Genomic DNA, 22,531 nt, shown 5'->3' on the forward strand with positions numbered 1-22,531 from the left:
ATCTTATGAATTGAAAGGGGGATATGAGGAAATTATGTCGATTATGTTGGTATCAGAAGTTAGGCGCATATCGATGAGCGGGGGATGTGTGATCGGCAGTGCCCCGCTTTGCCTGTTGGCCCCTTGTCTGTTTTTCCTGATCATTGGCACGACATGCCTTGTTGATATGTCTCCTAAAAATCCCAACAACATGACGAGTAATCTGTCTGTATTCGATATATTCGACCAAATGTTTACAAAAATGAGGTAACAAGGCGAAGGCGCGGGCTGTACCATCGAGTAATAAGTGATTTATCACAACTCTAGTAAACATGGGGCTTTTCCCAACTACTCTGCGGCTGGTGGCTATACGTATACTATCATGTGGCGCTCTGTACTTGTTCCTTTCACTGACAATCCAACAAATCAGTCTGTTGCTGTTACGATTATGCACTAGTCACTGCGTGTAGTATACACCTGCCATGTACAGACAGGGGTTTGAGGATATACGAGCCGTTTGTCCATGGATATGAGCTGGAATGATTTGACAGGTCACTAACCCTCGCTTTCTGTGGCGCTGCTTGTATTTGCTGTTCGTCGCAATGGACGATATACCACGAGGACGCGTAAGTGACGCGCTGGCAGTGGATATAATTAAGTAGTTCCGGCGATGAGCATCTCATCGCTCATCATCGGAATGTAAACTCAATTGCTTGAAGAATTTTGACAGCCACATGCTACACCTCGAGCATCCTTGCCAACTGGCGCCTCGCAGATCTGGTATCATCACGATACCGCATGTACGCGCGTGCAATTGCTAGTCAGCCAGGCAACAATTTGCTGCTGTGTCTGTGGAATGTACATCACTTCAGCGGACGTGGTCGCGGTGCGGAGGCATCTAGCCCAATGGCGCTGCACGCGAACGTCAATGAGCTACATGAATTAGTCTCACAGTGTCCACTCTCTCATCATCGTACACATGTACTTTTATTCATAAATATTATCGACAATTGATTGCAATTGATGTCCATCAACAGCGCAAGAATGCCTACAATGGTACGAAACCCATCGTTCTTCAAAAAGTCCCGGGTTTGAGATTTCAAAATTGGCGATCGTATATCATCAACTCTTCCAAGACGCTACAAACCAGAACAGCAAATGCTTATACGTAAGTTTCCAGCTCGCATAACATTCGTCCGTCCTATACGACCTCGCCCATGCTCTGCAGCAGCACTACTACCACAATGCGACCATGTCCAGAGATACACAGCGTCTGCCGGGGAGGAAGTGGAAGACCTTTCCTCTCACACTAAACGCATCGAAGCCCTCGAAAACGACCCCGACACATCACCCCCCGTCCGCGACCTGGTCATCCAACGCAAGAAGCTCATCGCCCGCCAATTCGAATCGATAAGCGACATATACACCGGTCCCACGAACCCCGATTTTAAACGTTTCGCAATACGGTGCTGGCCGCCGCTAAACGGTTTGAAAGAATCAACTCGCTTGCTCGCATTCTTGCAAAAAATTGGCAGAGTAATTCAGTTTCGAGAAGCCAAGCAGTTTGTGCATCGCGCCGTCGGCACAGGCTACCTCACCGTCACGTTCGACGACCCGGCTGACGAAGTTTACGACCGGCTCTTTCTTGCCTTCGAGCCCTTCATCGACGTCGAGAGGTTCAACACGTACGAAAATCAGGAGAAGCGGTGGCGCTTCCAGGAGGTTGATCTCGGCGTGCGGCCGAATCGGATGCGCATGTTTGACATTGAACGGCATCCGGTATCGGTCGAGCAATATGGTCTCGAGCGCGTGTTTGACACTGCGAATTTTGGCAGTCAGCAAGAAAAGATCGATTTGCGGTCCCAGAAGTGGAAACAGGCCCAGGAACGTTTAGTGCATGGGTTTGACGGGTTTGTCAAAAATTGATGTATTTTAATCTAATCTAATGTTCGAAATCATCTCTTTCCTCGCGCGCGCTCTTCCTCACTCATCCGTTTTTCCTCCAGATGCCGAATGATCTGATCAACCTCTTCCATATCCTTCCGTAGTACGTCCGCAAGATAAATCAACCCCGCCTGTTGCCCTTTCAAAATCCGCGCGATCTTCTCCAGCTGCTCGTCGTCCTTTTCCCAGTCAATCGCATTCTCCCACTGCTCTCCCGTCTGCCGCATCTGCTCGTTCAAAATCTTGATCCGGTCTCGCACGACCATCATGCGCGCCCATACCTCGTTGATCTTGCCAAACACCGCCGGATCATTCAACACGCGCGTGAGCTCCTCGAATTTGCGTTTCAGCATCTCCTCGTCCGGCCTCAGGGCATACCCCCGGCTCTTCAACACCTGCACCTTGGCTGCCAGGCTCATCGTCCGATGCGCAAGTGCCGCGTGCCGGGCTTTCAATTCCGCAATCTTCACCGTCGTGTATAAGTCGTGCCGCGTGATCAGCTGCGTCAGCCGGCTATTGATTTCGTGCATCCGCACCTGGTACGCCGTCACTTGCTGGTGCTGAATATTCACCCGTTTCTGTAGATCAGTAAACCCGAGCGCGAGCACGGGCACGGATCCCGAATCTGGACGGGCAGCGATGGCCGCGTCCCATCGCGCTTGGTCGTACTTTGGCGGTTTGACATACAGAACTGCTTGCTCGGACGGTACTTTGTTGTAGAAGTAGAACTGGAACGCGCAGTCTGGTGACGACGGGTCCCATGAATTTTTAATCTTCTGTAGCTGATCCGGTATTGACGGCGCCGTCGCTGATCCTAAATTAGCAACCTCTCTTTTGCATCGGTCAAGTTACGAATCCTTACATATCGGCCCATATGTCAATCCGCCGGCTAACTGCGAAAAGTTTCCTATTGATCCAGCCTGATTCACAGACTGCCCGAATGTCGACGAACCGAGCGTGCTCGCAGACGGATTAAATGATTGCGATGCCGACAGCGAAAATGGCTGCTGCTGTGATTGTAAAGGGTTGACTGTCGTGCTGGCGCCGAACATAGACCGTTGCTGTGGTTGCGCTTGCTGCTGTGGTTGCCCGAACGTGAACGCCATCTCTGCTTATGTGATTATGCAAAATAAAATACCTCAGATCAACATAAAATAATCAAAACACAGAATCAATATCGGCGTCGTAAGTTTCCTAGTATGATCTGTGTACAGCGCTCGCGATGTAATTGTGTTTTGTTGTCTTGCTTTTCTTCTTGCACGTGACTCGCGCTCGCTCGAGAAATTATACCGCCGACGCACATAACATTCATAGTTTACCCGGCACATTCCCAGTTAGAGCGAAGCCACCAAATCAGAGCTCGGGATTTTCAACTTACCGCTTTTACGACAAGTTCGCGACGGAGTTCATTCTGGCATCTACCACCCGGGTCTAACTATTAATCCCTGTTAATTTAACAAGGTTGTTCAAATTCCACATAGAATATTCAAGGGAATTGAGCGCAACAGCACAATGACGACATCGAAAACGAACCCGCGGGAACCCCATGCGCAGCCATATTATATAACGGATCCCACACCGTTGCCGAGTCATATTCCTAGTGTTCCTGAGATCGGCGCTACCTCCGCTCCACTTTTGTCAGCTAGTATGTGCGATTTTGCCTGTGTTTTTGCGGTTGCTGGTGGTTGGGTGGATTGTGATAGGCGGTGTCTTAAAGGTAGAAGTTATACCTAACGGAGTTGACTTGTACAGGTTACTTTATTGGCGCGCGATGTGCCCCATATAACGAGGACTTTATGCTTTGCCGATCCCAGAGCCGGACTGGCGAGACCGACTGTCTTAAGGAGGGTCGTCGAGTTACTCGGTGCGCCATATCAGTGTATGTCCAGGATTGAATTACATTGAAGGCATCAAATGAAGCTGACTGCCAGTATATAGGCTAGAAGACATCAACAAGAATTGCCAGGCTGAGTTCCGTAAGCATTGGGGTTGCCTGGAGAATGAGAATCACGATCTGAGCCGTTGCCGTCTCGACGAGGCACCACTTAACGCCTGCGTCGCCAAATTCTTGGTATGTCTTCCTCATTTCGACAACTGTATAAGGCCCAATCCTAACTACCGCAGAACCTGACAAAGGTAATTCCTAACTCGGACGGCACTCCCATCAACGACTACGAAACCCCATCCTTCTTTCAGAACAAAGTGAGAGCGAAGTACGAGCAGTAAGCATGGCGACAACCTCATGGACCAAGAATTTAAGACATCAACGACCAGTTCAAAAACTTTTCTGCACGCTTTTCTTGACCAGCACACTTTTTTGGGGCGTTTTATTGGCCCGGTTAAATTTATGTGGATGTAAAGAATAGGGCGCCTTCATGTTCATAAGGTTATAGTCAATAAAGTGATAATTATAGACTCGCATCGTCATAGTGCATGTAATCAATAGTTTGACTTACCTTGATGCACGAATTCATCCAGTTTTGTTCGATATCAAGGACTCCGTTGATTAGTGAACACTTTGGATCACTTGATCCACATAAGTATTTGGCAATAATATACAGATACAGCACATTGACGTCTAATGTCTAATAAAACTCATCCTCTCGCTTCTCTAGCTCACGATTAATCTTCTCTGCCAACGCAGTCATCTGATGTCTCTGTGCAATCTTATTCGCAGCTTGCAACGCCTGTTGCTTATGTATCATATTCACTAGACCATACGCCTTGCCATGCTGCCCCGTTCGACATGCAATGTGCAGCAATAGCAAAACAGTCTTATCAATACCCAGCTCGCGTCTGGAAATCTCGTCTTTCTGGTCATCTTCGAGGGCGCCTTCACCGCCACTTCCTGCCAATGCGGCGTCTTTGTACAGCTGGAGAAGCACGGTCTCCCGAAGGTATTGTTCTTCAAGTTCCATCGCGTCGGCTGGGATTTGCTGGTTATTGCCGTCCTTAGCATCGTCCTTGACCTTCGGAGTGTTGGGATAAATGGGCATCTTGATGTCGAGCTCTGACGAAATCGGAAGAGGGATATACGGGTATTTCTCACCGCCCTATATTCATTGTCAGTTTTGGGGTTTAGAAACCAGAATCTAGCTGAGTGGCTCACCTTTAAAATAATGCAGTGAAATTTGGACTGAATTACACCTAGCGGCCAAAACGATTCATCGGGGTTATTCCGTCCCATCGCTTTAGTCTCTAACAGCGGCACCCACTTTGCCTGTAGTGGCGACCGCCAGTGCATCAGCACAAGCAGAACGCCATCAGAATCATATATACATGGATCACCATCATCAGAGAAAAACAGCGAGTTAAGTCGACTCTCGAACGGAATATCAAGTATATCATTTTTCTGGAATGTTTCATCGTACTTGACGTTCTCGATACTGTAAATTAAGCCGCCGGATCCGTCACCTTGGTTACGGACAATCATGACGAAATCTTGCCAAGATGCACAGCAAACCACAGGGTTCATTGATTGTCTGTATATGCGAATTGGCGAGCCTTGGAGATTGAACACGCGGACGTATCCTTTTGATGAACAGACCACAACCGTTGTTGCCGATAGTGCAATAGCTTCATTATCTCAGTTGTCTACATTTAATTGAGATGTACGCAAGAAAACTTACATGTGATACTTTCGCCATGCAATGTGAGATCCCAACTATCCTGCAAACTACCATGCTCTCTGAAGAAAACGCGAGAGTTTTGGCCATCGCTGCCAGAGTTTGCAAATAGAGCTGCTTGCTCCGCTATTTGCCCGTCAGCTCTTGCTACTTCCGTGTAAGATAACAGCCAAACACTCACTCAACGAAGCTTTATCATAAAGAAAGTGATCGGTGAAATGATATTCTCTATTTAACCCTCGATCGAAAAAGCTCACCGTTACGGTGTTATGCATATCCTGTTCCACGGTCCATATATACCCAACCGAATTCAGCGCCAGATATCGTCTCCCATTCCTCCACGGCGTACTACCAGGCTGGAACGGCTCATGTTGCATCTTCTTCATAATCGAGACGAATCTTCGCTTGTTGCTTGCAAAATCTTCAACTAACCCATGTGCACGCTTTCTGCCCCTTCCAGGACTGTCAAGCGAATCGTTGTCAGGTACAAGGTCGGGAATATATCCTGCTCCGTCGTCGTCCTCTATCCAATTCCGCTCGTCGATATCAGATATGCCATATTCGAGCTCGCGGTCCGAAGCCGACGGGATCCTGGCGTACGGCTTACCGAGTCCGCTCGTATCAGAATCTCCCGTTATTTGACGCAGTCTAACGGCTGCCCCGGCGTCCGGATCCCTGATCAGTGGAGCAGGATAAATCGTCTTGCCCACAGGTGGATCTAATTTCGCCGGAATTACATTAGGGAGAGTATACATCTGTCCCTGATTAGTCGTGAACGATAGTGAATTCTGAGTCGGATGCCACTGAACAGATAGGACGTTCTTATAACTATGCTTATCGATAATATTCTGTGTCTGTGTGTCCCAAATTAAGATCTTGCCGTCTGAGCCTGCGGTTGCTAGGTAGGCCCCGTTAGGCGACCAAGCAAAGTCGTTAATTGGTCCCATATGCCCAGATGCGAAAGATCTCTCGATACTCCAAGCACTTCTTGAGATCGTTATGATATCTTCTATGAGTTAGACCGGCAACCGTAAGTACCGTACATGTTACAATACCTCTGGTCTTATTCTGCGTTGCAAATGCACGTCCATCAGGATGCCATGCGACTTTAGAACTCGTCTCGTCTGAAGGTTCCACGGACGGGGTCAATCCTTCAATCATCTTAACTAGCTCTGGTTCCTCGGAACTAATGCTGAAAATGCGTATTGCCCCATCCACGCTGCTCGTCGCCAACAGTGCGCCGTTGGGGTGGAAAGAGACGTGTTTTACGCCTTGCCTATGAGCTGGCAAGGTGATAGTGCGAGTAATATCGCTAGTGTTAACCAGTTTGACTGTCGTTTCACTAATCCCAAATTAATAGAAATTTCACGGCCTACAGAGTCGTGAACTTACTCTCCAGCGACAGCAACCCACTGGCCGTCTGGACTAAATGTAATATCGCGAATCGGAAGAGACTGGCGTACAAGCATACTCTCCATTTCATTTGTCCTCATTGAGAACAAACTAGCGGTTCCATCCTCGGAACAAGTTGCGAAGTGTGTTCGCTAAGATCCATCAGTAAGCCTCGCTTTCATGAAATACATATTAGTCCACATAACGTACAGAAGTTGCAACTCCAAGAATATCATTTTCATGGTGCTCAATCGAGTAAGGCTCATCCTCAGAATCGACAGTGAACTTGCGGATAAGCCTGTTGGAGCCGACGGTCAGCAAGGACGTGCCGTCAACAGAGTATGCGAGACGCGTCAGGCCCGGCGTGTGAGGGTATTTCGGTACCACTACTTGCTGCGTCGTCATCGAATATTGCAGGCCCAGATTTGCCGTAAAATAACACTGTCGACTTTAAATATGGCAGAGTAACTAGATATTGATAGCGAATTTAGTAGTTGTGCGACGCGAGTTTGAACGTAATTAATTGTACGCCGTTCGAGCGGCTGACCCATTCAAATAAGGTTTGATGTCGACGCGTTCTTTACGCGTCCAACATATAGCAGTTGATATCGAATTACTCTGACTCCCAGTGCAATTCATCGAACAAATTTACAAGTTTAGTATATTCTAATCAGAATGTGGAATAAGAACGACATCGTTTGTAATTTCTAGTTCATGCTTATATGTCTGGGATTCGCAAGCACCGACAAAGATCACATCGATCGATAAAAGCCGTTAAATATATGTCTTGCGGTTATAACCGTCCGTTTCGTTGTATTATGAGTGACCACTAAAATAAAATACAAGATAGCAATCCTCGATTGACGTTTCCTCTAATCTACCCAATCAGAAACATTAACAAATGACCATTAAAATCAAAACAAATAATATTTTACCCTCAAGCACCTGTGATTGTTCATGCATTCGCTGCCAACGGCTCACTCTCGACCTTCGAAAACGCGGCAGAGGCCCGCGCCATGGTCGGCGATGACCGCGAAATCGCATCGGTGAAGTAGAAGTTTTGTATTGGGTTCTGCAACTTAGCCCCTGACGCAGCTGCCGACTTGTTAGCATCAAAAAGCTGCGTCTTGACACCAGACGCGGCGAGAGTGGACTGCTCGATGACATCATGTCGGACGAGATGTGGTGCAATCTCGCTCATTCGTGATCGTATATCGTAGATATCGTCATATGGGAGAGCGACGCCGAGATATTCGCTCACTGCTCGGATGATCTTCCAGTCATCTAGTAAACGATTAGTGGTCATGTACAACGATTTACCAAGTAGTGACAACATGCCTCTGGCGACTCCCGGTGGCGATATGGCGGCACGGGTAACCTGAACGCGACCTTCAGTGTTGACATACGTGCCAACTTTCTCGGTGTAGGCAGAGCTGGGAAGGATGATATCGGCATACTGAGCGCCGACATCACCATGGTGACCCTGGTAGACGACAAAGGCATCCTTAGGAACGTCGGCAGATGTGATCTCGTCGGCGCCGAGAAGCCACACAAGCTTGGGCTTGACAGCCGCTACTTCGGGGTCGTGGGTAACGAAGCCAATGTCATAAGCTCCAGAGCGGGACGCTGTCCGTTGGAGGACGCTGTAAGCATTCCAATCAGGGGTGATGAGCTTGTCGGCATGTTTGTTAACGAATTGTCCGAGAACCTCAAAGTAAACCTTCGCATCGGCGTTCTCAGCAACACCACTGCCGACAATAATTACAGGCTTCTTGGCATCAAGCAACTTCTTGCCAAAGTCCCCTGCCAAGGCTTTTTTCAGGCTAGCAGAGTCCTCTCCGAGATGTTCAAAGTTGAATGTGGACTCGAATGGCTCGCCAACAAAGCCAATCTCCAGATTAGATCGCAGCCACTGCTTTCTTATCCTCGCATTGAGGACAGCAGCCTCCGTTCTAGGGTTAGTTCCAACCAAGAGGATGGCATCGGCATCCTCAATTCCGTGAAGAGTCGAGTTGAAAAGATAGTTCGATCGAATGTCAACACCATGTGCAACAGGCTCGTTACCGCTAACCTGATCAAGCGCTAGATTTTCGGATCCAAGACTGTTCGCAAGGTCCTTCATGGCGACAAGACCCTCAACATCGACTAGGTGGCCAGCAATAGCTTTGAACTCGTTAGCCTTGGGGGCAAGTTTCTCGTAGGCTTGGACAATCGTGGACAAAGCCTCATCCCAGGTAACAGGCTCGAATCTGTCGCCGCTCTTGAGAAGAGGCATAGTCAATCGCTGCGTCTTCAAGCCGTCAACGGCAAATCGGGTTTTGTCGCTAATCCACTCCTCGTTGACGTCCTCGTTCAATCGGGGCAATACTCGCAAAACCTCGACCGCCTTCGCATCAACTCGGATGTTCGATCCCAGACCATCTAAGACGTCAATAGACTCAGTTTTCGTTAATTCCCAAGGTCGTGCCCGAAAAGCATAGGGCTTTGATGTAAGAGCACCAACAGGGCAGAGGTCGATAACATTTCCGGACAACTCGGAATTCAAGTTCTTCTGAAGGTAAGTGCCGATTTGCATGTCGTTTCCACGACCACTGGTTCCCAGCTCAGGAGCACCAGCAACATCATTGGAGAATCGGACGCATCGGGTGCAGTGAATGCATCTTGTCATTTCGGTCTTAATCAATGGGCCGAGATCCTTATCCTCAACTGATCTCTTGCCGGCAATTTCCTTAAATCGGCCTCTGTCGGAGCCGTAACGCATAGCCTGATCCTGCAAATCACACTCACCTCCCTGGTCGCAAACTGGGCAGTCAAGCGGATGGTTCGCCAGTAGCATTTCCATGACACCCTCTCGCGCTTTCATCGCACGCTCGCTGTTGGTGTGCACGACCATACCATTCTGGACAGGAAAAGCACATGACGCTACTGGTTTTGGTGCTCGCTCGATATCGACAAGACACATTCGGCAATTGCCGGCCACCGCAAGCTTCTCGTGGTAGCAGTAACGGGGAACCAAGACACCCGCCTTCTCGCATGCCTGGATCACAGCCTATTGTCAAACAGACCAGTTAGTAAATCGCTACTAATTGAATAATTTTGAACGACATACCGAGCCAGCTTCGATCATAACTTTTTTGCCGTCGACAGTCACCTCGACCTCAGCCATCGCCCGCCGCGACGAAGAGAAGCCACGACGTGTAGCCGCGTTTGCTACCAATGCCGCAGACTCGCGGAGTAGTCGGACATGTCGCGCAATCATTGCTGTGATGTGGAGGAGAGTAGAGAGAGTACTGGTGATCAAAAGGTGGCCGTGGGCTCCGTCATTCGCGCGCGGTGGTCGACGATATGCTTGCCCTCACAGTCACTCAATAAGCGGCCGCTGATTGGTGCGCACCCCCGTGATCCTACCCTTACCCAATTAACGATTAACCCTTACCCAGGAGCTCTGTTCATAATATTTTTCTCAACCTTTAGTTTCTTCTCTGATGTATAACTCATTCTGAACAGAAATTATTGTAGGTGCTTATCGACATTATTTCCCCGATTTGCATTCTCTACATTCTGCTCTAGATCGGACTTTATTGGCAAGTCTTTAGCTGGAGCTCTTCGACTACTTTGATTTATGTCAAATTATGGTGGTTTGACAAGGCGTTCCTTACCAAAAGACTGACATCTTTTCTGCCGGAATCTCGATTTCTTGTGTTTGAATTAATCTTTGGACGACTGAATTTGGCGACAGTAAGTTGCGGAAGAGCTTGCTTAGTAGTTATGTTTCTGAATCTGCTCCGAATTGATGTCAAGCCTGGCATGATTAAACAAGTCCTGTGGAAATTGGATGCCTACATGACCGGCTCAGTTTTGTATTCACACATTATTTGTACACTATTTTACAGATATATATTAGACACGGTCCTCTAATAAGTCATCCGCTGCTTCTTGAGCTGAATATAGTCTGGAGTGTCAAGTCCGCTATGAACAGATGAAGCCATACCAGACGGCGTCTCGTAACCAGAGATAGCTGGTCGATCTTCCTCATCAATACCTTCAAACTCTTCGATTCGCTCTCGGCCCCCTTCATCAACTTCCTCCTCCTCTTCCTCCTCTTCCTCTTCTTCCTCGGGCTGCAGCTCTCCCCAAAGAGAATGGTCAATATTTTCCAGTAAATTCTCGTCCCCACCTGCTGTCTGTTCTAAAACACCGAAAACATCACCATATAGAGGCCTATTTGTAGCTTCGTCTACCGGCGGTTTTCCGTATCCACCAGGATGATAGCCCCATTGAGCTCCAGGTGGAATAGGCGCGTTGAGACCGGGGATCTTCAATCCAGGATAGCTGGGAGGAGGGCCAAACCTCTGCATATTGAGGAGCCAAGGTGGGGGTGCGCCCGGGGGAATATTCAAAGCCGCCTTTAGGTCGTCTGATAGCACGCCCGGCCGTCTGTCATGAATATTCGTCTCAAACTCCTTTCCTTCATAATAAATCTCGCCGAAAATCGTCAATTTCGGTTTCGACTGAAACTTGAAAAAGGCATCATGCAATTTCTGATAATCGATATCAAGTCGCCCCATTTTTGGCTGAACGCGTTCCCGCATCTTCTGTTTCATGGTAGTTTCATCCGCTTTTGTGCTATCCCGCATATCCATGATACCGGTGTGCTTGATAAAGTCTGGCAACTCAAATGGGGGCTTCTCGATACCGCGCTTCGACGCTAAGTATTCCCTCTTATTACTCCAATGACTGGGAACCGGGACAACATTTTTCGTGGCCTTGATTTGGACGAGTAGTAGTGGATCGGTCGCATCAGCATCATACCACTAAATAAAACCGTCAATATCATCCTCTCTGTAACGATTGTTGAATTTCAAAAAAAAAAAAAAAAAAAAGGTACCTCGACTAGCTCTGGTCGCGAAGCCATCGCTTTCAGCTGAGCGACCGAAATCTTGTTCAATTTCCTTTGCTTCTTCTTACTCATCACTTGCTCCATCGTCGCCGCTTCCTGCTCTTCATCCTGAATATTGTCATCTTCGTCACTGTAATAAATCTCGCCTTTATAATCATCCTCTGGAATTTGATCCTCCTGCGTAAATAGTTAGCGCAGTGCCAACAGAATAATAGTGATAAAATCCGGTACTTACATCAGCAACTTTGAATTTTTCCATAACAGATCTATATGCCGCAAAAGCCGGATCGTCGAGATCTATCTCGATTTCTGCCTCGTATTTCCTTTCAAAGTCTTCATCTTCTTGCTTCACATCATCATATTGTGCAACCTACAGTCATTAGTATGCTAGATGCTCATCTTCCCTTTTCTATCACTAAAATCAGCAACTTACGCTCTCAGCCTCTGACACGTATGCCGAAGACGCATCAGTTGCAACAGATGATTCTCGTGAGCTTTGTAGCTTCTTTTCTTTTGCTCGTTGTCGTTTAATCTGATTTTTTGTGCGTTTCTGTCGCTTGTCGACACCATTGGCGTTGCCATTGACAGCTTGAGGCGCAGCGTCAGTCATAGTGAGAGATATATGTCGAATGTGATTTTCGAGTAATCCGTTTATTTGTTAAGTCACTGTTTCGATATGGCTATGTCGGTAACATAAATGGAGATATTGACAAAGTGTTGACTAGAAGTAGATGGGCAGGGGGAAACTTTCGATTTCGTGATCCATAGGTGACACAGTATCAAGGGTTTGGATTCTCCGAGCTATCATACCATAAAACCGCTCTCATCACCCGGACTTCATAAATTTACGTTCTATTTTGCTGCGCCTATTATACAATGTAATATCTACAATTTATTTGCCAAACTGTGCGACCTTCACACGCCGGTATTTCGCGATAATGGTAGGACTATGCAGCGCGTCCATTGCAGCGCGCAATCCAGCGTCCCTAATATACTGTTAAATGCTCGCGGTTCAATATACATATCAATGGTGAATACCAAACTCACTTGACATTGGGTGCCCACCCTCGCCCTAATTCCTCTCCATCCAACACGCAGGAGACAATATACCCAGCCCTCTCATCTCCTTCCAAAACCCTGTATTCGGGCCTTCGTTTCGCCGTTCCAATAGTATCATACAACTTATTCTTCGCCTGCTTGTCAACAAGCGCTGCCTTCATCCTCGTACTCTTGATATTTCGAATAGTGGGCGCCGCAAGCTCGGATAGCCATTTCTCCGCAATCATGGCGCCGTCATCAGAATCATGGAGCAGTCCGGCAACATATGCTTCAAATGTGTCCGCAATTGATTTTACATCCACAAGCACATTCGTAGACTTCGCTGCAGATGCGGATACTTCTAGCTTTTTATCAAAACCGTATAACTTCGCCCAGGTATTCAGGTTCGCGTTACTAATTAAATGAATTCGTAGCGTAGTCAATTCGCCTTCCCGTGCACCTGGAAAATAAAGGTAAACCAATCGCGACATGACGTGATTTATGAACGAGTCTCCAATGAATTCGAGTCGTTCGTAATGCTGCGATGATTCACTTGAAGATTTAACGCGTTCGTGTGCAAGTGATTTGTGCAAAAATATTCGTTTCAATATGTTACTGTTTTTGATTTCTGGAAGTGCTGGGGGCCAAGCATATCTTTCAGACGTATTCTTACTTTTCGAGTCATCCATTCGCTGCGTAATTGTCGAGAATGCGTGCATAGATGGCAACCGATGTTCCTTGGACATGATTAGCAAGAAAGGATCCTCCCTCGAACTCACAAGTACCAACCTACCCAAGCATCGGACTCATTCTTCAGATCTGTCTTAGAATCATTTCTGAAGTCGTCGAATTCGGATAAATTAACCCATTCGAGTTCTTTCTCTGCATACATCCGCTTCAGCACAATCGCTAGGTCAACGCGGGGATCAGAAACGAACGCCGCGCCGTCAACGTCCAGCTTGTCCGGCGTCACCTCTAATAGCGATCTAATTGACTTCAAAAATTTATCTGCTTTTTTCGTTATTTTTGCTGAGACTTGTTCCGCTTCCGTAGTCGATACTAATGATGTCTATTAAGGCCGTTAGTATTGCTGGAACTACAATGATCCTGTTCGTACTGCAACTCACTTTCGTCCGTTTAGGAGGCGGCTCCTGCGATATATTTTCATCAAGCCGTTTCTCCATCCTTTGTAACAGACATCAATTCTAAACGCGCAGACTGATGCAGATACAGACTTCGTGTACTGTTTAACGAGCACAAGCGAACTGAATATGGTTTAGGTACCGCCTATGCGTAAAATTCTGCCTCTTTTATTATTCTAACTTTGAGTTAGCTCTGCATTAATGGCGTTTATGTCAAATCTTTAGGCCATCTTTCGTACCGCGAATGTCCCCATCTACATATCACTACGATCTGATGCTACGCATTTCCAATCGTGTGCATCTGAAGTACCCGCTCCATAATCCACATTATTGAGCCACAATGCTACGGTGGAATCTCATCCTGACGTTACTGTTCCTCCTTGCACACACAGTCTCTGCCTATAGCCTCCGTGGCTTCCTAGATTCGACAGTACCCAACGGTCCGCATCTCAGATACTCCCCAACGACAGAGGTCACGCTACGATCAGCCGACGCGAAGTACAAAGCATATATCCGTGCTGATGGCGAGTCATTCGTTTTTTTAAACGTCACTGCGGGATCTTATGCGCTGTCTGTGAACTCAGCTGAGCATGTCTTCCCCATATTGCGGGTTGATGTTGCGGAAAGCGATGTGGAAGTATTTTTGACACATCGTGGGAATGAATGGGAATTTAAAGGGCCTAGACAACCGTATCCTATCGAACTGAAACCTTTTGCTCCGGCAGTTTATTACCAAGTACGTGAGATTTGCTGCACTCAATCGTTGTCGATCTCACATAGTGGCATAACGCTAACGTGCAATAGTATCGTGAGGGGTTCAATATCTTGAAGCTATTCAAGAATCCGATGTTGATTATCAGTTTGCTAACTCTCGGGATGGTGTTTGTTTTGCCAAAGATTATGGATTCATTAGGTGCGTCGTTCATGCGATGCTAGAGTTAGGACATAATGCTAACTTTATCAGATCCGGAACAACTGAAAGAAATACAGCAGCAGCAAGCTAAATCCGTTCCATCTGCTATTGCCAATCCAATGAACTTCGACGTTGCTAGTTATTTGGCTGGAAAGTCGTCGGGACCATCTGCGTCTGGATCGTCCGCATCACAAAGTAAGAGTGCTGGAGGTCCACGAAGCCGGAAGCCGTAGCTGTATGGGATAAAGAAGAAGTTCGACATAAGTCGTGCATTTGTAAATTAGACCTAGAATACACTAGAATTGGGAGATATTGGCATTGAGCTATATATGGGCGTGACAACATATCGGCCAATTTGCGAATTCTGACTACCACATTACGCTCTAAAACGTTTTGGAACCAGTCACTCTACAATACTGCAATTGAGATGGCTCTTTTAAATTTATTTTCGCATTTGCAACTAAAATTTGGTTTCGCTTCCTGCGTTTGTTCCCTGCGCTATATTCTGACTTTTGAGCCATCCTAACATGTGTATATAGCATGAACCACACGCAGCTCATCGGAATTCCGACTTGTCTGCGTCTCACACACTATCAACGCCATCACCTGTACGAAACCATGTATCAACTGTATTCAATCCTAGGAAAGAAAACATTTTGCCCAAACACTGTCTGCACGACTCATTCACTTCGTCAGCATATGTGGCAAACAGCGAGAACGGGCATATAGATATGATGGAATGGACGGTTGAAAGGTATGAAATTTTGACCAGTGCGCTTCAAAAATTTCTGGATATTGACTTAAGGGATTTGAGTAAGGAGGGTGCTGTCAGCGAGGATATTCTTAAGAGAGTTAAAGAGACTGTCGACGTTGTTATAGAGCGACAAGTGAAGAGGAAGGTCGCAGAGGAAGTACGTGCTAAAGTCGCGACTAACAAGGACCTCGATTGCAACAATACTGAAGATGGGGATGAGGAAACTGCAAATAAAGAGAACGAGAAAGATGATTATTAACTGTATAGTTAGAACACTGTGATACTTACACATCATCATGCCGACAGTGACAAAGATGACAGCGAGCGCAATGCACTGAACTTAACGACCACCTTCAAAATCAGACCATCTTATCAATCTACTACCGGACATCTAAGTCAGAAACAGATATTTCCAAAACGCAGTTTCCATCTTGGGTTAATTGACCAAGGCACGAGCGCATATCTCTTTTGTATTCTACGCGCAGTCTCAGATGTGACTCCATTCCCATAAGCACCCCAATGACTGGCATCCGAATGCTACATTTTCCTGGCATGTCGTCAGATAAGAGCATTTTACTGACTAAGTCATGTATAAACATTTGCCAGAAATGAGTTAGTATTTCAGCGCAAGTAGTCTGAACTCCCCTAAAGATCCAGTTCTATTAATCTGCAAACCTTAGTGAACTCTGTTCGTGCTTCTCAGTATGGTGCAAAAAGGTTAGTCGCGACAATGTCTAGCGACATCTGAATTGCACCCTAACCTTGATTGTACTTCATTCTCATTGGTTAGAAAGGTTGATTATAATTCCAATGAATTAGACATAATTAAGCAATATATACCACAAATAAGTCAATAATTCAATATTAGTTGATATCACTAAGTTCTGCAAATCTAGCCTTTCCGGCAGCCTTCGATGCGACTTATACTTTTTGACTGCAAACTGCGCCATCTTTCCGTCAAGGTCCCTAGTGTATGCCTCAATGAATCGCCAGGCTCGTCGTGCAAAACGCCTGACACGCCCAACTGGAATTGAATCCAGAATAGTCGGCACCCGAGCTCGAAGTTGTGCATAGGAGTAGTCACAATCTGCTCGCGCTTGCCACTTGGCATTGCCCCACACGCGCTCAATGAAATTGCACTCACAGTGGAACTTGGGGTACAATTCAAAGAGGTACCCCCTTGCGCAGACCTCCAGCTCTAGTCGCGACGGCTGCGTGATGAAGTCTGGCTGCTGCGCCAAGATATGACTAGCGCAGCATGACGCTGGCACTGATAAGTCAATAGATCAGCCTTAATGAGTCCTTCCATAGACCGCGTTCCTTCAAAATCGTCCGAATCCCTTTTTGCAAGCCAGCTTTGACATGGTCCGTTGGATATGCAATGTCTTGCATAATCGCTGGTCTCCGTTCATATAATATGCTTGCCTTGTGGGAATCTTATTTATTTTGTCATTCAGTGTTAGTTTCGTGATTGTTAAGGCGTCTGGAGGTAGGGCCTGATGGTTGCTTGACTGATCGAAGCAGACAAGCCCATACAGTCGGGACGCGACATTTCAAATATCTTGATCGCTTTCATAAGTTGCTGGACCATGTCATCTGAGTTCCAATATCCATCACGCCTTTTCCCTGGTTCTGTGATTTCTCTCGCGCACAACTTATCGAAGCGCAGAAACCCATGGCAAGCACAATAAAAGTCCGATACCATTAGTCCCATCCCTTGGCCTTTCTTCTTGATTACCGATTCATCGTCTGCCTTCCAAGTCATGGTCATCATTGCTATTGAAGTAGCTTCATCATGTGTCACCAGTACAATTTCTTTGGCACCACTTTGGAGACAAGGTTCAATCACTATATCGCAGTCGTTGCCAGCGAACTCCTTCATCTGCAATCGGTATGACATCATTCTTGCTGTCCATGCTGTACGATATTGCACGACGTCATGTCTCTCATTGCCATCAAAATATACATCTTTAGAATGGCGGCCAATGGAAAACCCCCAAATATGTAGATATGCAGCAACTGTGTGTTTGGAAATTTTGGATCTAGTGAAACTGCCGGTAATTTCTGGATACAAATTATTCTCATAGAATGACTGTAGGGCATGGCCTGTGCTCTTGTTCTGAGGAGTGTTGCGAAAGAACTGAATGCATTTCCGCTTAACATCTTCATCGCAGAGTGCCGACCGTTGCTTTGCATGTTTCCCCCGATGACCAGCAGTGGGGAGTTTCCCCGTGTGCTCGAACCGCTTTGCCATCTTCGAACCAGGCTTGCCGTATAGTCTTGTTTGTCATAGATATGTTCGGCGACCTTAAGGGAGGCTTCCATCTTTCCAGTACCTCGCAATCGATGTTGATAATACCCCTTTAATGCTAATAGACGAAGCATCTCGGATTGCTCCACTTTCGCTTGTAGTTGCGCACTCAATTGAACCAACAAGTCAGATGCAGAGGCAGTGGGAGAATGAGTTTCTAGGAAAGTTTGCATCAGCTGCAATGTTAGAGAATATATCTTGATAGACTCACCAATGACATTGTCCTGTATTTGCCTATCCCCAACAGTAAGACTATCATCATTTCGTCCACAGACGACATCTACAAATTATCAACAGCATTAGAACTCTTCAATTAATCTGTGGATGGTGAAAGTCATACCCATAGGTGTGGCCTCATGAGGTATTGAGGATTGCTCACAGTCCGCATTTAAATTAGAAAGACTAACACGGTGATCTGGGACACTTGAACTGGAGATTGATGTTTGTCTTGAACTTCGCTTTCCATCGTTGCTGGGTTCTTACAGAGCATCCACGACGTGCAGTGTAGCGGAGAGAATCATCTGCCTCTGGGAAATAGGATAATTGGTCTAGCGCATTCAATTTGTTGAGTACCGCACTTTCGTCAATCTCTATATATTCCACATCTATTTCATCCCCAATTATGTTGCAATCCTCCGCATCTACTTGATACAGTTTGCTTACATTGGTTTCTCCTTTTTAAGACACTTTGATCGTGGATGCTGCAATGACACTAGTAAATATTAAAATCCCAAGTTGTGGTGTTATAACGACTTATTAGTCTTGACACGCGTCCAGGGCAACCACCTAATTGTTCGTGTTTTGTTTAGTCCCAATAACGCTAGCCTAATTCCTAAAGGAGAGTAGCGTACCCCTGACCCTGAAGTCAGATGTGAGTACTCCGACGACAACGGTGAGCGATCACCATAGTTAAGATCGAACGTACCTTTGAATTTGGTACCTACCAGAGCTTTACCATTTTTTTGTCTAAACAAACAGAACTACTACGTTCTGTAGAAAATAATGCTGCGATTTTAGGTTGCATGATGTTTGATGTGTTGATTTCATTTATATTGTAAGTAGGTACATTGTCGCGACTAAACTTTTTGCACCATACAGTTGTTCCATGTCTGCATCAACGCTAGCCGCTTATGCTTTGCCTTAAAAGGTGAAAAAATCCGATACTAGGGTAAGGGCAGTTAGGTACGAGAGTTTGTGCGTGGAACACTCGTACCTAGCGACTTGGCATCGATAAGAAATGGCTTGTTCCGAAGATTTACGATGGCCGATACTCCGCAAGCCCTCAGACGGCCTTGAGTCAACGGACCCGCTTACCGTCCTGGGCAGCAGCACTGCTGTAAAGAACAATACGGAAGTTAGCGTTGGCGAGCTCCTCGGACTTGTGGACTGCAGCATAAGTTTAGAAAACTAGAGAATTGTCGCGCCGGGAGCTGCTTGCCTAATCAGCTCACACATTCCACATCGATAATACGGTGCTCACGGCTTAAAGGTCACTACTCTCGCTCCCTCTGTGCTGTCATCGGCTCAACAGTAATGATTGATCCAACACCATTTTTCGGACTGCAACTTGTGCCGGTCGTCGCAATCCTGATCTGGCTGGTATACTCCTACGTCGTCAAAAAGCGCGCGTCTCCGACTGCCAGCAAACCAGTGGCTAGTGAGAAAGATGCCGGTCTTGAATTGCCTCCTGACCCAACTCCGCTCGAGAACTTGACGCCCGAGACGCTGAAAGGCTATGACGACCGTCCATGGCGTCCGTTCCGATGGCCGTATCACCAGACAATGAGCATCTTTAAGCTCGATATGAACCACTGGCTCGACATGGACAAGTGGTATGAGTACGTGCCTCTTTGAACATACAGCTACCAGTCATAATGAAAGCTACTAACGCGTTTGCAGACGATATGTCAAGGAGAAGATGGATATCATCCGGAAAACAGGCAAGGAATACTGCGACTCTCTTCCTGATGGTGACGATGCGGTTGAAGAGCTCCTCGAGACCGTTGTCAACCATCTCATCATGCGATATCCCAAACTGTTCGTCAAGACGGATATCGGCCTCGATAACCTAGTAACCGGCGAGAAGATGGATCTGCGAAAGCCGTTCAAGGAGCCGCCATTGCATTACCTTGCTCGGTATGTCAGATTCGCGGCAGTTCCAGTTTGTCCTACTACTAACACGTGGTAGACTCACAAAGGAAGATTTCTATATCGTAAAGAAGCGCGAAGATGGCCGACATTATCTCGTCGCTGCAGTTGTCCCAGCACCAGGCGGCTTCTTCGGGGTTCAGAATAAAATGGGCCAGCACCTTGATGTCATCCATCACGAAGTCCCATACTACGAAGAAAAGCTCAAGGTATCCATGGAACGATGGTTTGCTCGAATGAAGCCAGCCGATCCGGTCGAACGTGCTAGTTGGTTTATTTGCTGGGATCACGAGTTGCTATGTAATGGCATCTACGCTCTGGGACCCGGTGAGACCGTCCCCGACGATACCAGTTACCTGAAATACAATGTTCGTGTGTGCCGACAAACGCTCCGACGACTACCAAAGTCGCAGGCGATTATTTTCTCCAACCACCCGATTTTCTACTCAATCGAGGAGATGAAGGACGAGCCATTTGTCCCGTCCATGCTCAAGAAAGTTGTTTTGGAAGGTCCCGAGAAGATTCTGAAGTATAAGGGCTTTGAGAAATGCGACCAGCACTTGATTCCGTATCTAGATCGGCTAATCCAGCGGCAAATTGATCTCGGCATTATCCAGGCAGATGATCCTGTACGCACGCGCCCGTCATATCCATTTGCTGACTGGTATGATCCCAACGAGAAGCACACTGGAAATGGATACACAAACCCATTCTACAAGAAAGCACAGGAAGAGCCGGACAAAATGCACTAAGTGGTTTACTAGAAGTGAATATTTACGATTAATGCCTGAGCTGGATTGTGTGTATTTTTTTGTGTCTGCTTCTTCGGGTGTTCTGCGATCTTCTATTGTACACGTAATAGGATTATACATGTCGTTTGTTTCTTTTGGGTCTGCATATATAGATATATTGTTTGGTGATAGATGCAATGCATATACTGACATGGTACGCCATAATTACAATAATACCAACAGTGCAATAGGACACTGTCAACCGAAAAACTTCAAGCCGTCCAAATCGTCGTCTACCACGTTCTTTCTTTTCTTAACCGTTTCTGTCTTCAGCAATGATGTATTTGACTTCTCCGTCCGACTGTCGTCTTCCGTCACATCTTCATCATAAATCTGAAGTCCACTGTCAACTCTACCATCACTATCACTATCCTGCGCCATATTTATTTCCTCTTCATCGTCCCGAATCTTTGCAAACTCGGCAATCATATCGAGGCCTTGATCAGGATGCCTCCTAACCACCTGTCCAAAATCGTCGTCCTCACGGATTGTCGTGGTACTGTCGGTGATGTGTAAATTCTTCCTACTGGGCTTAAAAACTCTCGAGTCCTGTCTTAGGATACTCCAAATCCTTGCCACAGTAGCCAAAAGCACTAATCCTAGAGTAACATACTGCCCATGCGCAATTAACCTATGGAACGCATTAAAGGCCTTCGGAATGACAATGTAAACCAAGTACTCCGCCCTCTCAACGTGATTGAACCGAATCGGCTTGAGATCCTGCAGCGAAAGATCGAGTCTTATTAATCCTGTGGCCTCACTTTCGTCCGTCCGACTAAATACGATCGCTTTCTTTTCCTTCGGCTGTGGTAAAGCCACATTCTTCATTTCACCCCTCTCTCTCGTTTCTTTATTCGCCTCTTTCCTTTCAAATTTTCTCGTCTTTTTCTCCACGCTACCAACCCTCACGACATCCTTCTCAAATTTTGCCTCCTTCTTATGCCGCTCTTGCGGGATGGACACCAACTTCTTCAAATTCCGATGTACAATACTAACATACTTCCACCACTTTGCTTGTCGATGCTGATTCTTATTCCTATGTACAATCAAGTGCAAAACTTCTAATTCATTTCGAAGAGCGGGAATATCTAGCGTAATGGGCATCGTTGTGTTATTGGTGTATTACAAGACAGCAGCGGGATAAGTATCCTCACAAGCGAGCCCTTACCCCAAATCAAGTCTCGAGCAAAGTCCAAGCTCAAAAAAAAAACTCCGAAACGGGGAATTGAACCCCGATTTGCCCGGTGAGAGCGGACCGTGCTAGCCATTACACTATTTCGGATGACTGGACAATGCCAGGATTTGGACGTTTATTACCCCAATGACACAAATTATTCTGCTATGATGAATACTACCGTAAAAGACAAACTATTATAGCATTAAAAGTTGTATATTTAGAAGTGTATTTCCAATTAGGGAGTATATGTTTATAATGCGTATAATTTTAAACGCCTTTTCCTTGGTTGTTTTTTTTGCGACTAACTGATTTGTATATACCGTGAATCAGCGACTAAGACATGACAGTTTTGCAGAGGAATACGGTCTTAATTGGCACTGTCGCGGCCTGCCGCGAAATTGCAATAATAACATGTC

The 22,531-nt window shown here is 46.4% G+C and overlaps 10 protein-coding genes and 1 non-coding gene across 11 annotated transcripts; 4 read left to right on the forward strand and 7 right to left on the reverse strand.

Annotated features, from left to right (window-relative positions):
- Positions 1–694: 694 nt before the first annotated feature.
- Positions 695–1,937, forward strand: V1508DRAFT_424418 (uncharacterized protein). Its single transcript, XM_066941283.1, has one exon. The coding sequence runs from the start codon at positions 1,138–1,140 to the stop codon at positions 1,903–1,905; it is 768 nt and encodes a 255-aa protein (XP_066793511.1). The 5' UTR covers positions 695–1,137; the 3' UTR covers positions 1,906–1,937.
- Positions 1,627–3,241, reverse strand: V1508DRAFT_424419 (nucleoporin complex subunit 54-domain-containing protein). The gene is made up of 2 exons (XM_066941284.1): positions 2,786–3,241; positions 1,627–2,731 (listed from the first exon to the last, which is right to left on the reverse strand). The coding sequence occupies exons 1-2, from the start codon at positions 3,027–3,029 to the stop codon at positions 1,935–1,937; spliced, it is 1,041 nt and encodes a 346-aa protein (XP_066793512.1). The 5' UTR covers positions 3,030–3,241; the 3' UTR covers positions 1,627–1,934.
- Positions 3,178–4,522, forward strand: V1508DRAFT_424423 (NADH-ubiquinone oxidoreductase-like protein 20.8 kDa subunit). Its single transcript, XM_066941285.1, has 4 exons — positions 3,178–3,568; positions 3,676–3,802; positions 3,862–3,994; positions 4,048–4,522. The coding sequence occupies exons 1-4, from the start codon at positions 3,436–3,438 to the stop codon at positions 4,147–4,149; spliced, it is 495 nt and encodes a 164-aa protein (XP_066793513.1). The 5' UTR covers positions 3,178–3,435; the 3' UTR covers positions 4,150–4,522.
- On the reverse strand, positions 4,315–7,441 carry V1508DRAFT_424425 (WD40-repeat-containing domain protein). Its single transcript, XM_066941286.1, has 7 exons — positions 7,152–7,441; positions 6,942–7,093; positions 6,605–6,891; positions 5,731–6,555; positions 5,553–5,675; positions 5,033–5,499; positions 4,315–4,976 (listed from the first exon to the last, which is right to left on the reverse strand). Exons 1-7 carry the CDS (start codon positions 7,344–7,346, stop codon positions 4,509–4,511), a joined length of 2,517 nt encoding a protein of 838 aa, XP_066793514.1. The 5' UTR covers positions 7,347–7,441; the 3' UTR covers positions 4,315–4,508.
- Positions 7,442–7,586: 145 nt separating this feature from the next.
- On the reverse strand, positions 7,587–10,275 carry V1508DRAFT_424428 (uncharacterized protein). The gene is made up of 3 exons (XM_066941287.1): positions 10,051–10,275; positions 8,280–9,990; positions 7,587–8,225 (listed from the first exon to the last, which is right to left on the reverse strand). Exons 1-3 carry the CDS (start codon positions 10,198–10,200, stop codon positions 7,897–7,899), a joined length of 2,190 nt encoding a protein of 729 aa, XP_066793515.1. The 5' UTR covers positions 10,201–10,275; the 3' UTR covers positions 7,587–7,896.
- Positions 10,276–10,778: 503 nt separating this feature from the next.
- V1508DRAFT_424432 (uncharacterized protein) lies at positions 10,779–12,573 on the reverse strand. Its single transcript, XM_066941288.1, has 4 exons — positions 12,275–12,573; positions 12,077–12,211; positions 11,830–12,018; positions 10,779–11,755 (listed from the first exon to the last, which is right to left on the reverse strand). Exons 1-4 carry the CDS (start codon positions 12,449–12,451, stop codon positions 10,856–10,858), a joined length of 1,401 nt encoding a protein of 466 aa, XP_066793516.1. The 5' UTR covers positions 12,452–12,573; the 3' UTR covers positions 10,779–10,855.
- Positions 12,574–12,690: 117 nt separating this feature from the next.
- V1508DRAFT_424434 (ribonuclease III domain-containing protein) lies at positions 12,691–14,140 on the reverse strand. Its single transcript, XM_066941289.1, has 4 exons — positions 14,007–14,140; positions 13,673–13,948; positions 12,889–13,616; positions 12,691–12,827 (listed from the first exon to the last, which is right to left on the reverse strand). The coding sequence occupies exons 1-4, from the start codon at positions 14,061–14,063 to the stop codon at positions 12,734–12,736; spliced, it is 1,155 nt and encodes a 384-aa protein (XP_066793517.1). The 5' UTR covers positions 14,064–14,140; the 3' UTR covers positions 12,691–12,733.
- A 221-nt stretch (positions 14,141–14,361) lies between these two features.
- Positions 14,362–15,167, forward strand: V1508DRAFT_406244 (uncharacterized protein; the record flags this gene model as incomplete). The annotated part of the gene is made up of 3 exons (XM_066938761.1): positions 14,362–14,757; positions 14,826–14,934; positions 14,986–15,167. 3 exons carry the CDS (start codon positions 14,362–14,364, stop codon positions 15,165–15,167), a joined length of 687 nt encoding a protein of 228 aa, XP_066793518.1.
- Positions 15,168–19,532: 4,365 nt separating this feature from the next.
- V1508DRAFT_359757 (uncharacterized protein) lies at positions 19,533–20,899 on the forward strand (the record flags this gene model as incomplete). Its single annotated transcript, XM_066937122.1, has 3 exons — positions 19,533–19,837; positions 19,899–20,135; positions 20,188–20,899. The coding sequence occupies 3 exons, from the start codon at positions 19,533–19,535 to the stop codon at positions 20,897–20,899; spliced, it is 1,254 nt and encodes a 417-aa protein (XP_066793519.1).
- Positions 20,900–21,023: 124 nt separating this feature from the next.
- Positions 21,024–22,212, reverse strand: V1508DRAFT_424445 (uncharacterized protein). The gene has a single exon (XM_066941290.1). It carries the CDS (start codon positions 22,040–22,042, stop codon positions 21,137–21,139), a length of 906 nt encoding a protein of 301 aa, XP_066793520.1. The 5' UTR covers positions 22,043–22,212; the 3' UTR covers positions 21,024–21,136.
- V1508DRAFT_t87 lies at positions 22,149–22,220 on the reverse strand. The gene has a single exon. It is a non-coding gene; the product is annotated as a tRNA-Glu (tRNA).
- Between the last annotated feature and the right edge of the window lie 311 nt (positions 22,221–22,531).

Source organism: Lipomyces doorenjongii (assembly GCF_038497915.1).
Source record: "Lipomyces doorenjongii strain NRRL Y-27504 unplaced genomic scaffold V1508scaffold_68, whole genome shotgun sequence".
In the NCBI taxonomy this organism is placed as follows: Eukaryota; Fungi; Ascomycota; class Lipomycetes; order Lipomycetales; family Lipomycetaceae; genus Lipomyces; species Lipomyces doorenjongii.

Bases quoted from the DNA above. Each gene is read 5' to 3' on its own strand.
- V1508DRAFT_424428 (XM_066941287.1), bottom strand. From the start codon at position 10,200: ATGATTGCGCGACATGTCCGACTACTCCGCGAGTCTGCGGCATTGGTA. The intron at 9,991-10,050 runs GTATGTCGTTCA...GTTTGACAATAG, and splicing joins TTATGATCGAAGCTGGCTCG to GCTGTGATCCAGGCATGCGA. The intron at 8,226-8,279 runs GCATGTTGTCAC...ATCGTTTACTAG, and splicing joins GCCACCGGGAGTCGCCAGAG to ATGACTGGAAGATCATCCGA.
- V1508DRAFT_424423 (XM_066941285.1), top strand. From the start codon at position 3,436: ATGACGACATCGAAAACGAACCCGCGGGAACCCCATGCGCAGCCATAT. The intron at 3,803-3,861 runs GTATGTCCAGGA...GCCAGTATATAG, and splicing joins ACTCGGTGCGCCATATCAGT to GCTAGAAGACATCAACAAGA. The intron at 3,995-4,047 runs GTATGTCTTCCT...TAACTACCGCAG, and splicing joins CCTGCGTCGCCAAATTCTTG to AACCTGACAAAGGTAATTCC.
- V1508DRAFT_424432 (XM_066941288.1), bottom strand. From the start codon at position 12,451: ATGACTGACGCTGCGCCTCAAGCTGTCAATGGCAACGCCAATGGTGTC. The intron at 12,212-12,274 runs GTAAGTTGCTGA...TAATGACTGTAG, and splicing joins ACGTGTCAGAGGCTGAGAGC to GTTGCACAATATGATGATGT. The intron at 12,019-12,076 runs GTAAGTACCGGA...CTATTTACGCAG, and splicing joins AAAAATTCAAAGTTGCTGAT to GAGGATCAAATTCCAGAGGA.
- V1508DRAFT_424418 (XM_066941283.1), top strand. From the start codon at position 1,138: ATGCTTATACGTAAGTTTCCAGCTCGCATAACATTCGTCCGTCCTATA.
- V1508DRAFT_424425 (XM_066941286.1), bottom strand. From the start codon at position 7,346: ATGACGACGCAGCAAGTAGTGGTACCGAAATACCCTCACACGCCGGGC. The intron at 6,892-6,941 runs GTAAGTTCACGA...ATTTGGGATTAG, and splicing joins TGGGTTGCTGTCGCTGGAGA to TGAAACGACAGTCAAACTGG. The intron at 6,556-6,604 runs GTATTGTAACAT...AACTCATAGAAG, and splicing joins AACGCAGAATAAGACCAGAG to ATATCATAACGATCTCAAGA.
- V1508DRAFT_424434 (XM_066941289.1), bottom strand. From the start codon at position 14,063: ATGGAGAAACGGCTTGATGAAAATATATCGCAGGAGCCGCCTCCTAAA. The intron at 13,617-13,672 runs GTAGGTTGGTAC...ATCATGTCCAAG, and splicing joins AGAATGAGTCCGATGCTTGG to GAACATCGGTTGCCATCTAT. The intron at 12,828-12,888 runs GTGAGTTTGGTA...ACAGTATATTAG, and splicing joins GGGTGGGCACCCAATGTCAA to GGACGCTGGATTGCGCGCTG.
- V1508DRAFT_424445 (XM_066941290.1), bottom strand. From the start codon at position 22,042: ATGCCCATTACGCTAGATATTCCCGCTCTTCGAAATGAATTAGAAGTT.
- V1508DRAFT_424419 (XM_066941284.1), bottom strand. From the start codon at position 3,029: ATGGCGTTCACGTTCGGGCAACCACAGCAGCAAGCGCAACCACAGCAA. The intron at 2,732-2,785 runs GTAAGGATTCGT...ATTTAGGATCAG, and splicing joins ATTGACATATGGGCCGATAT to CGACGGCGCCGTCAATACCG.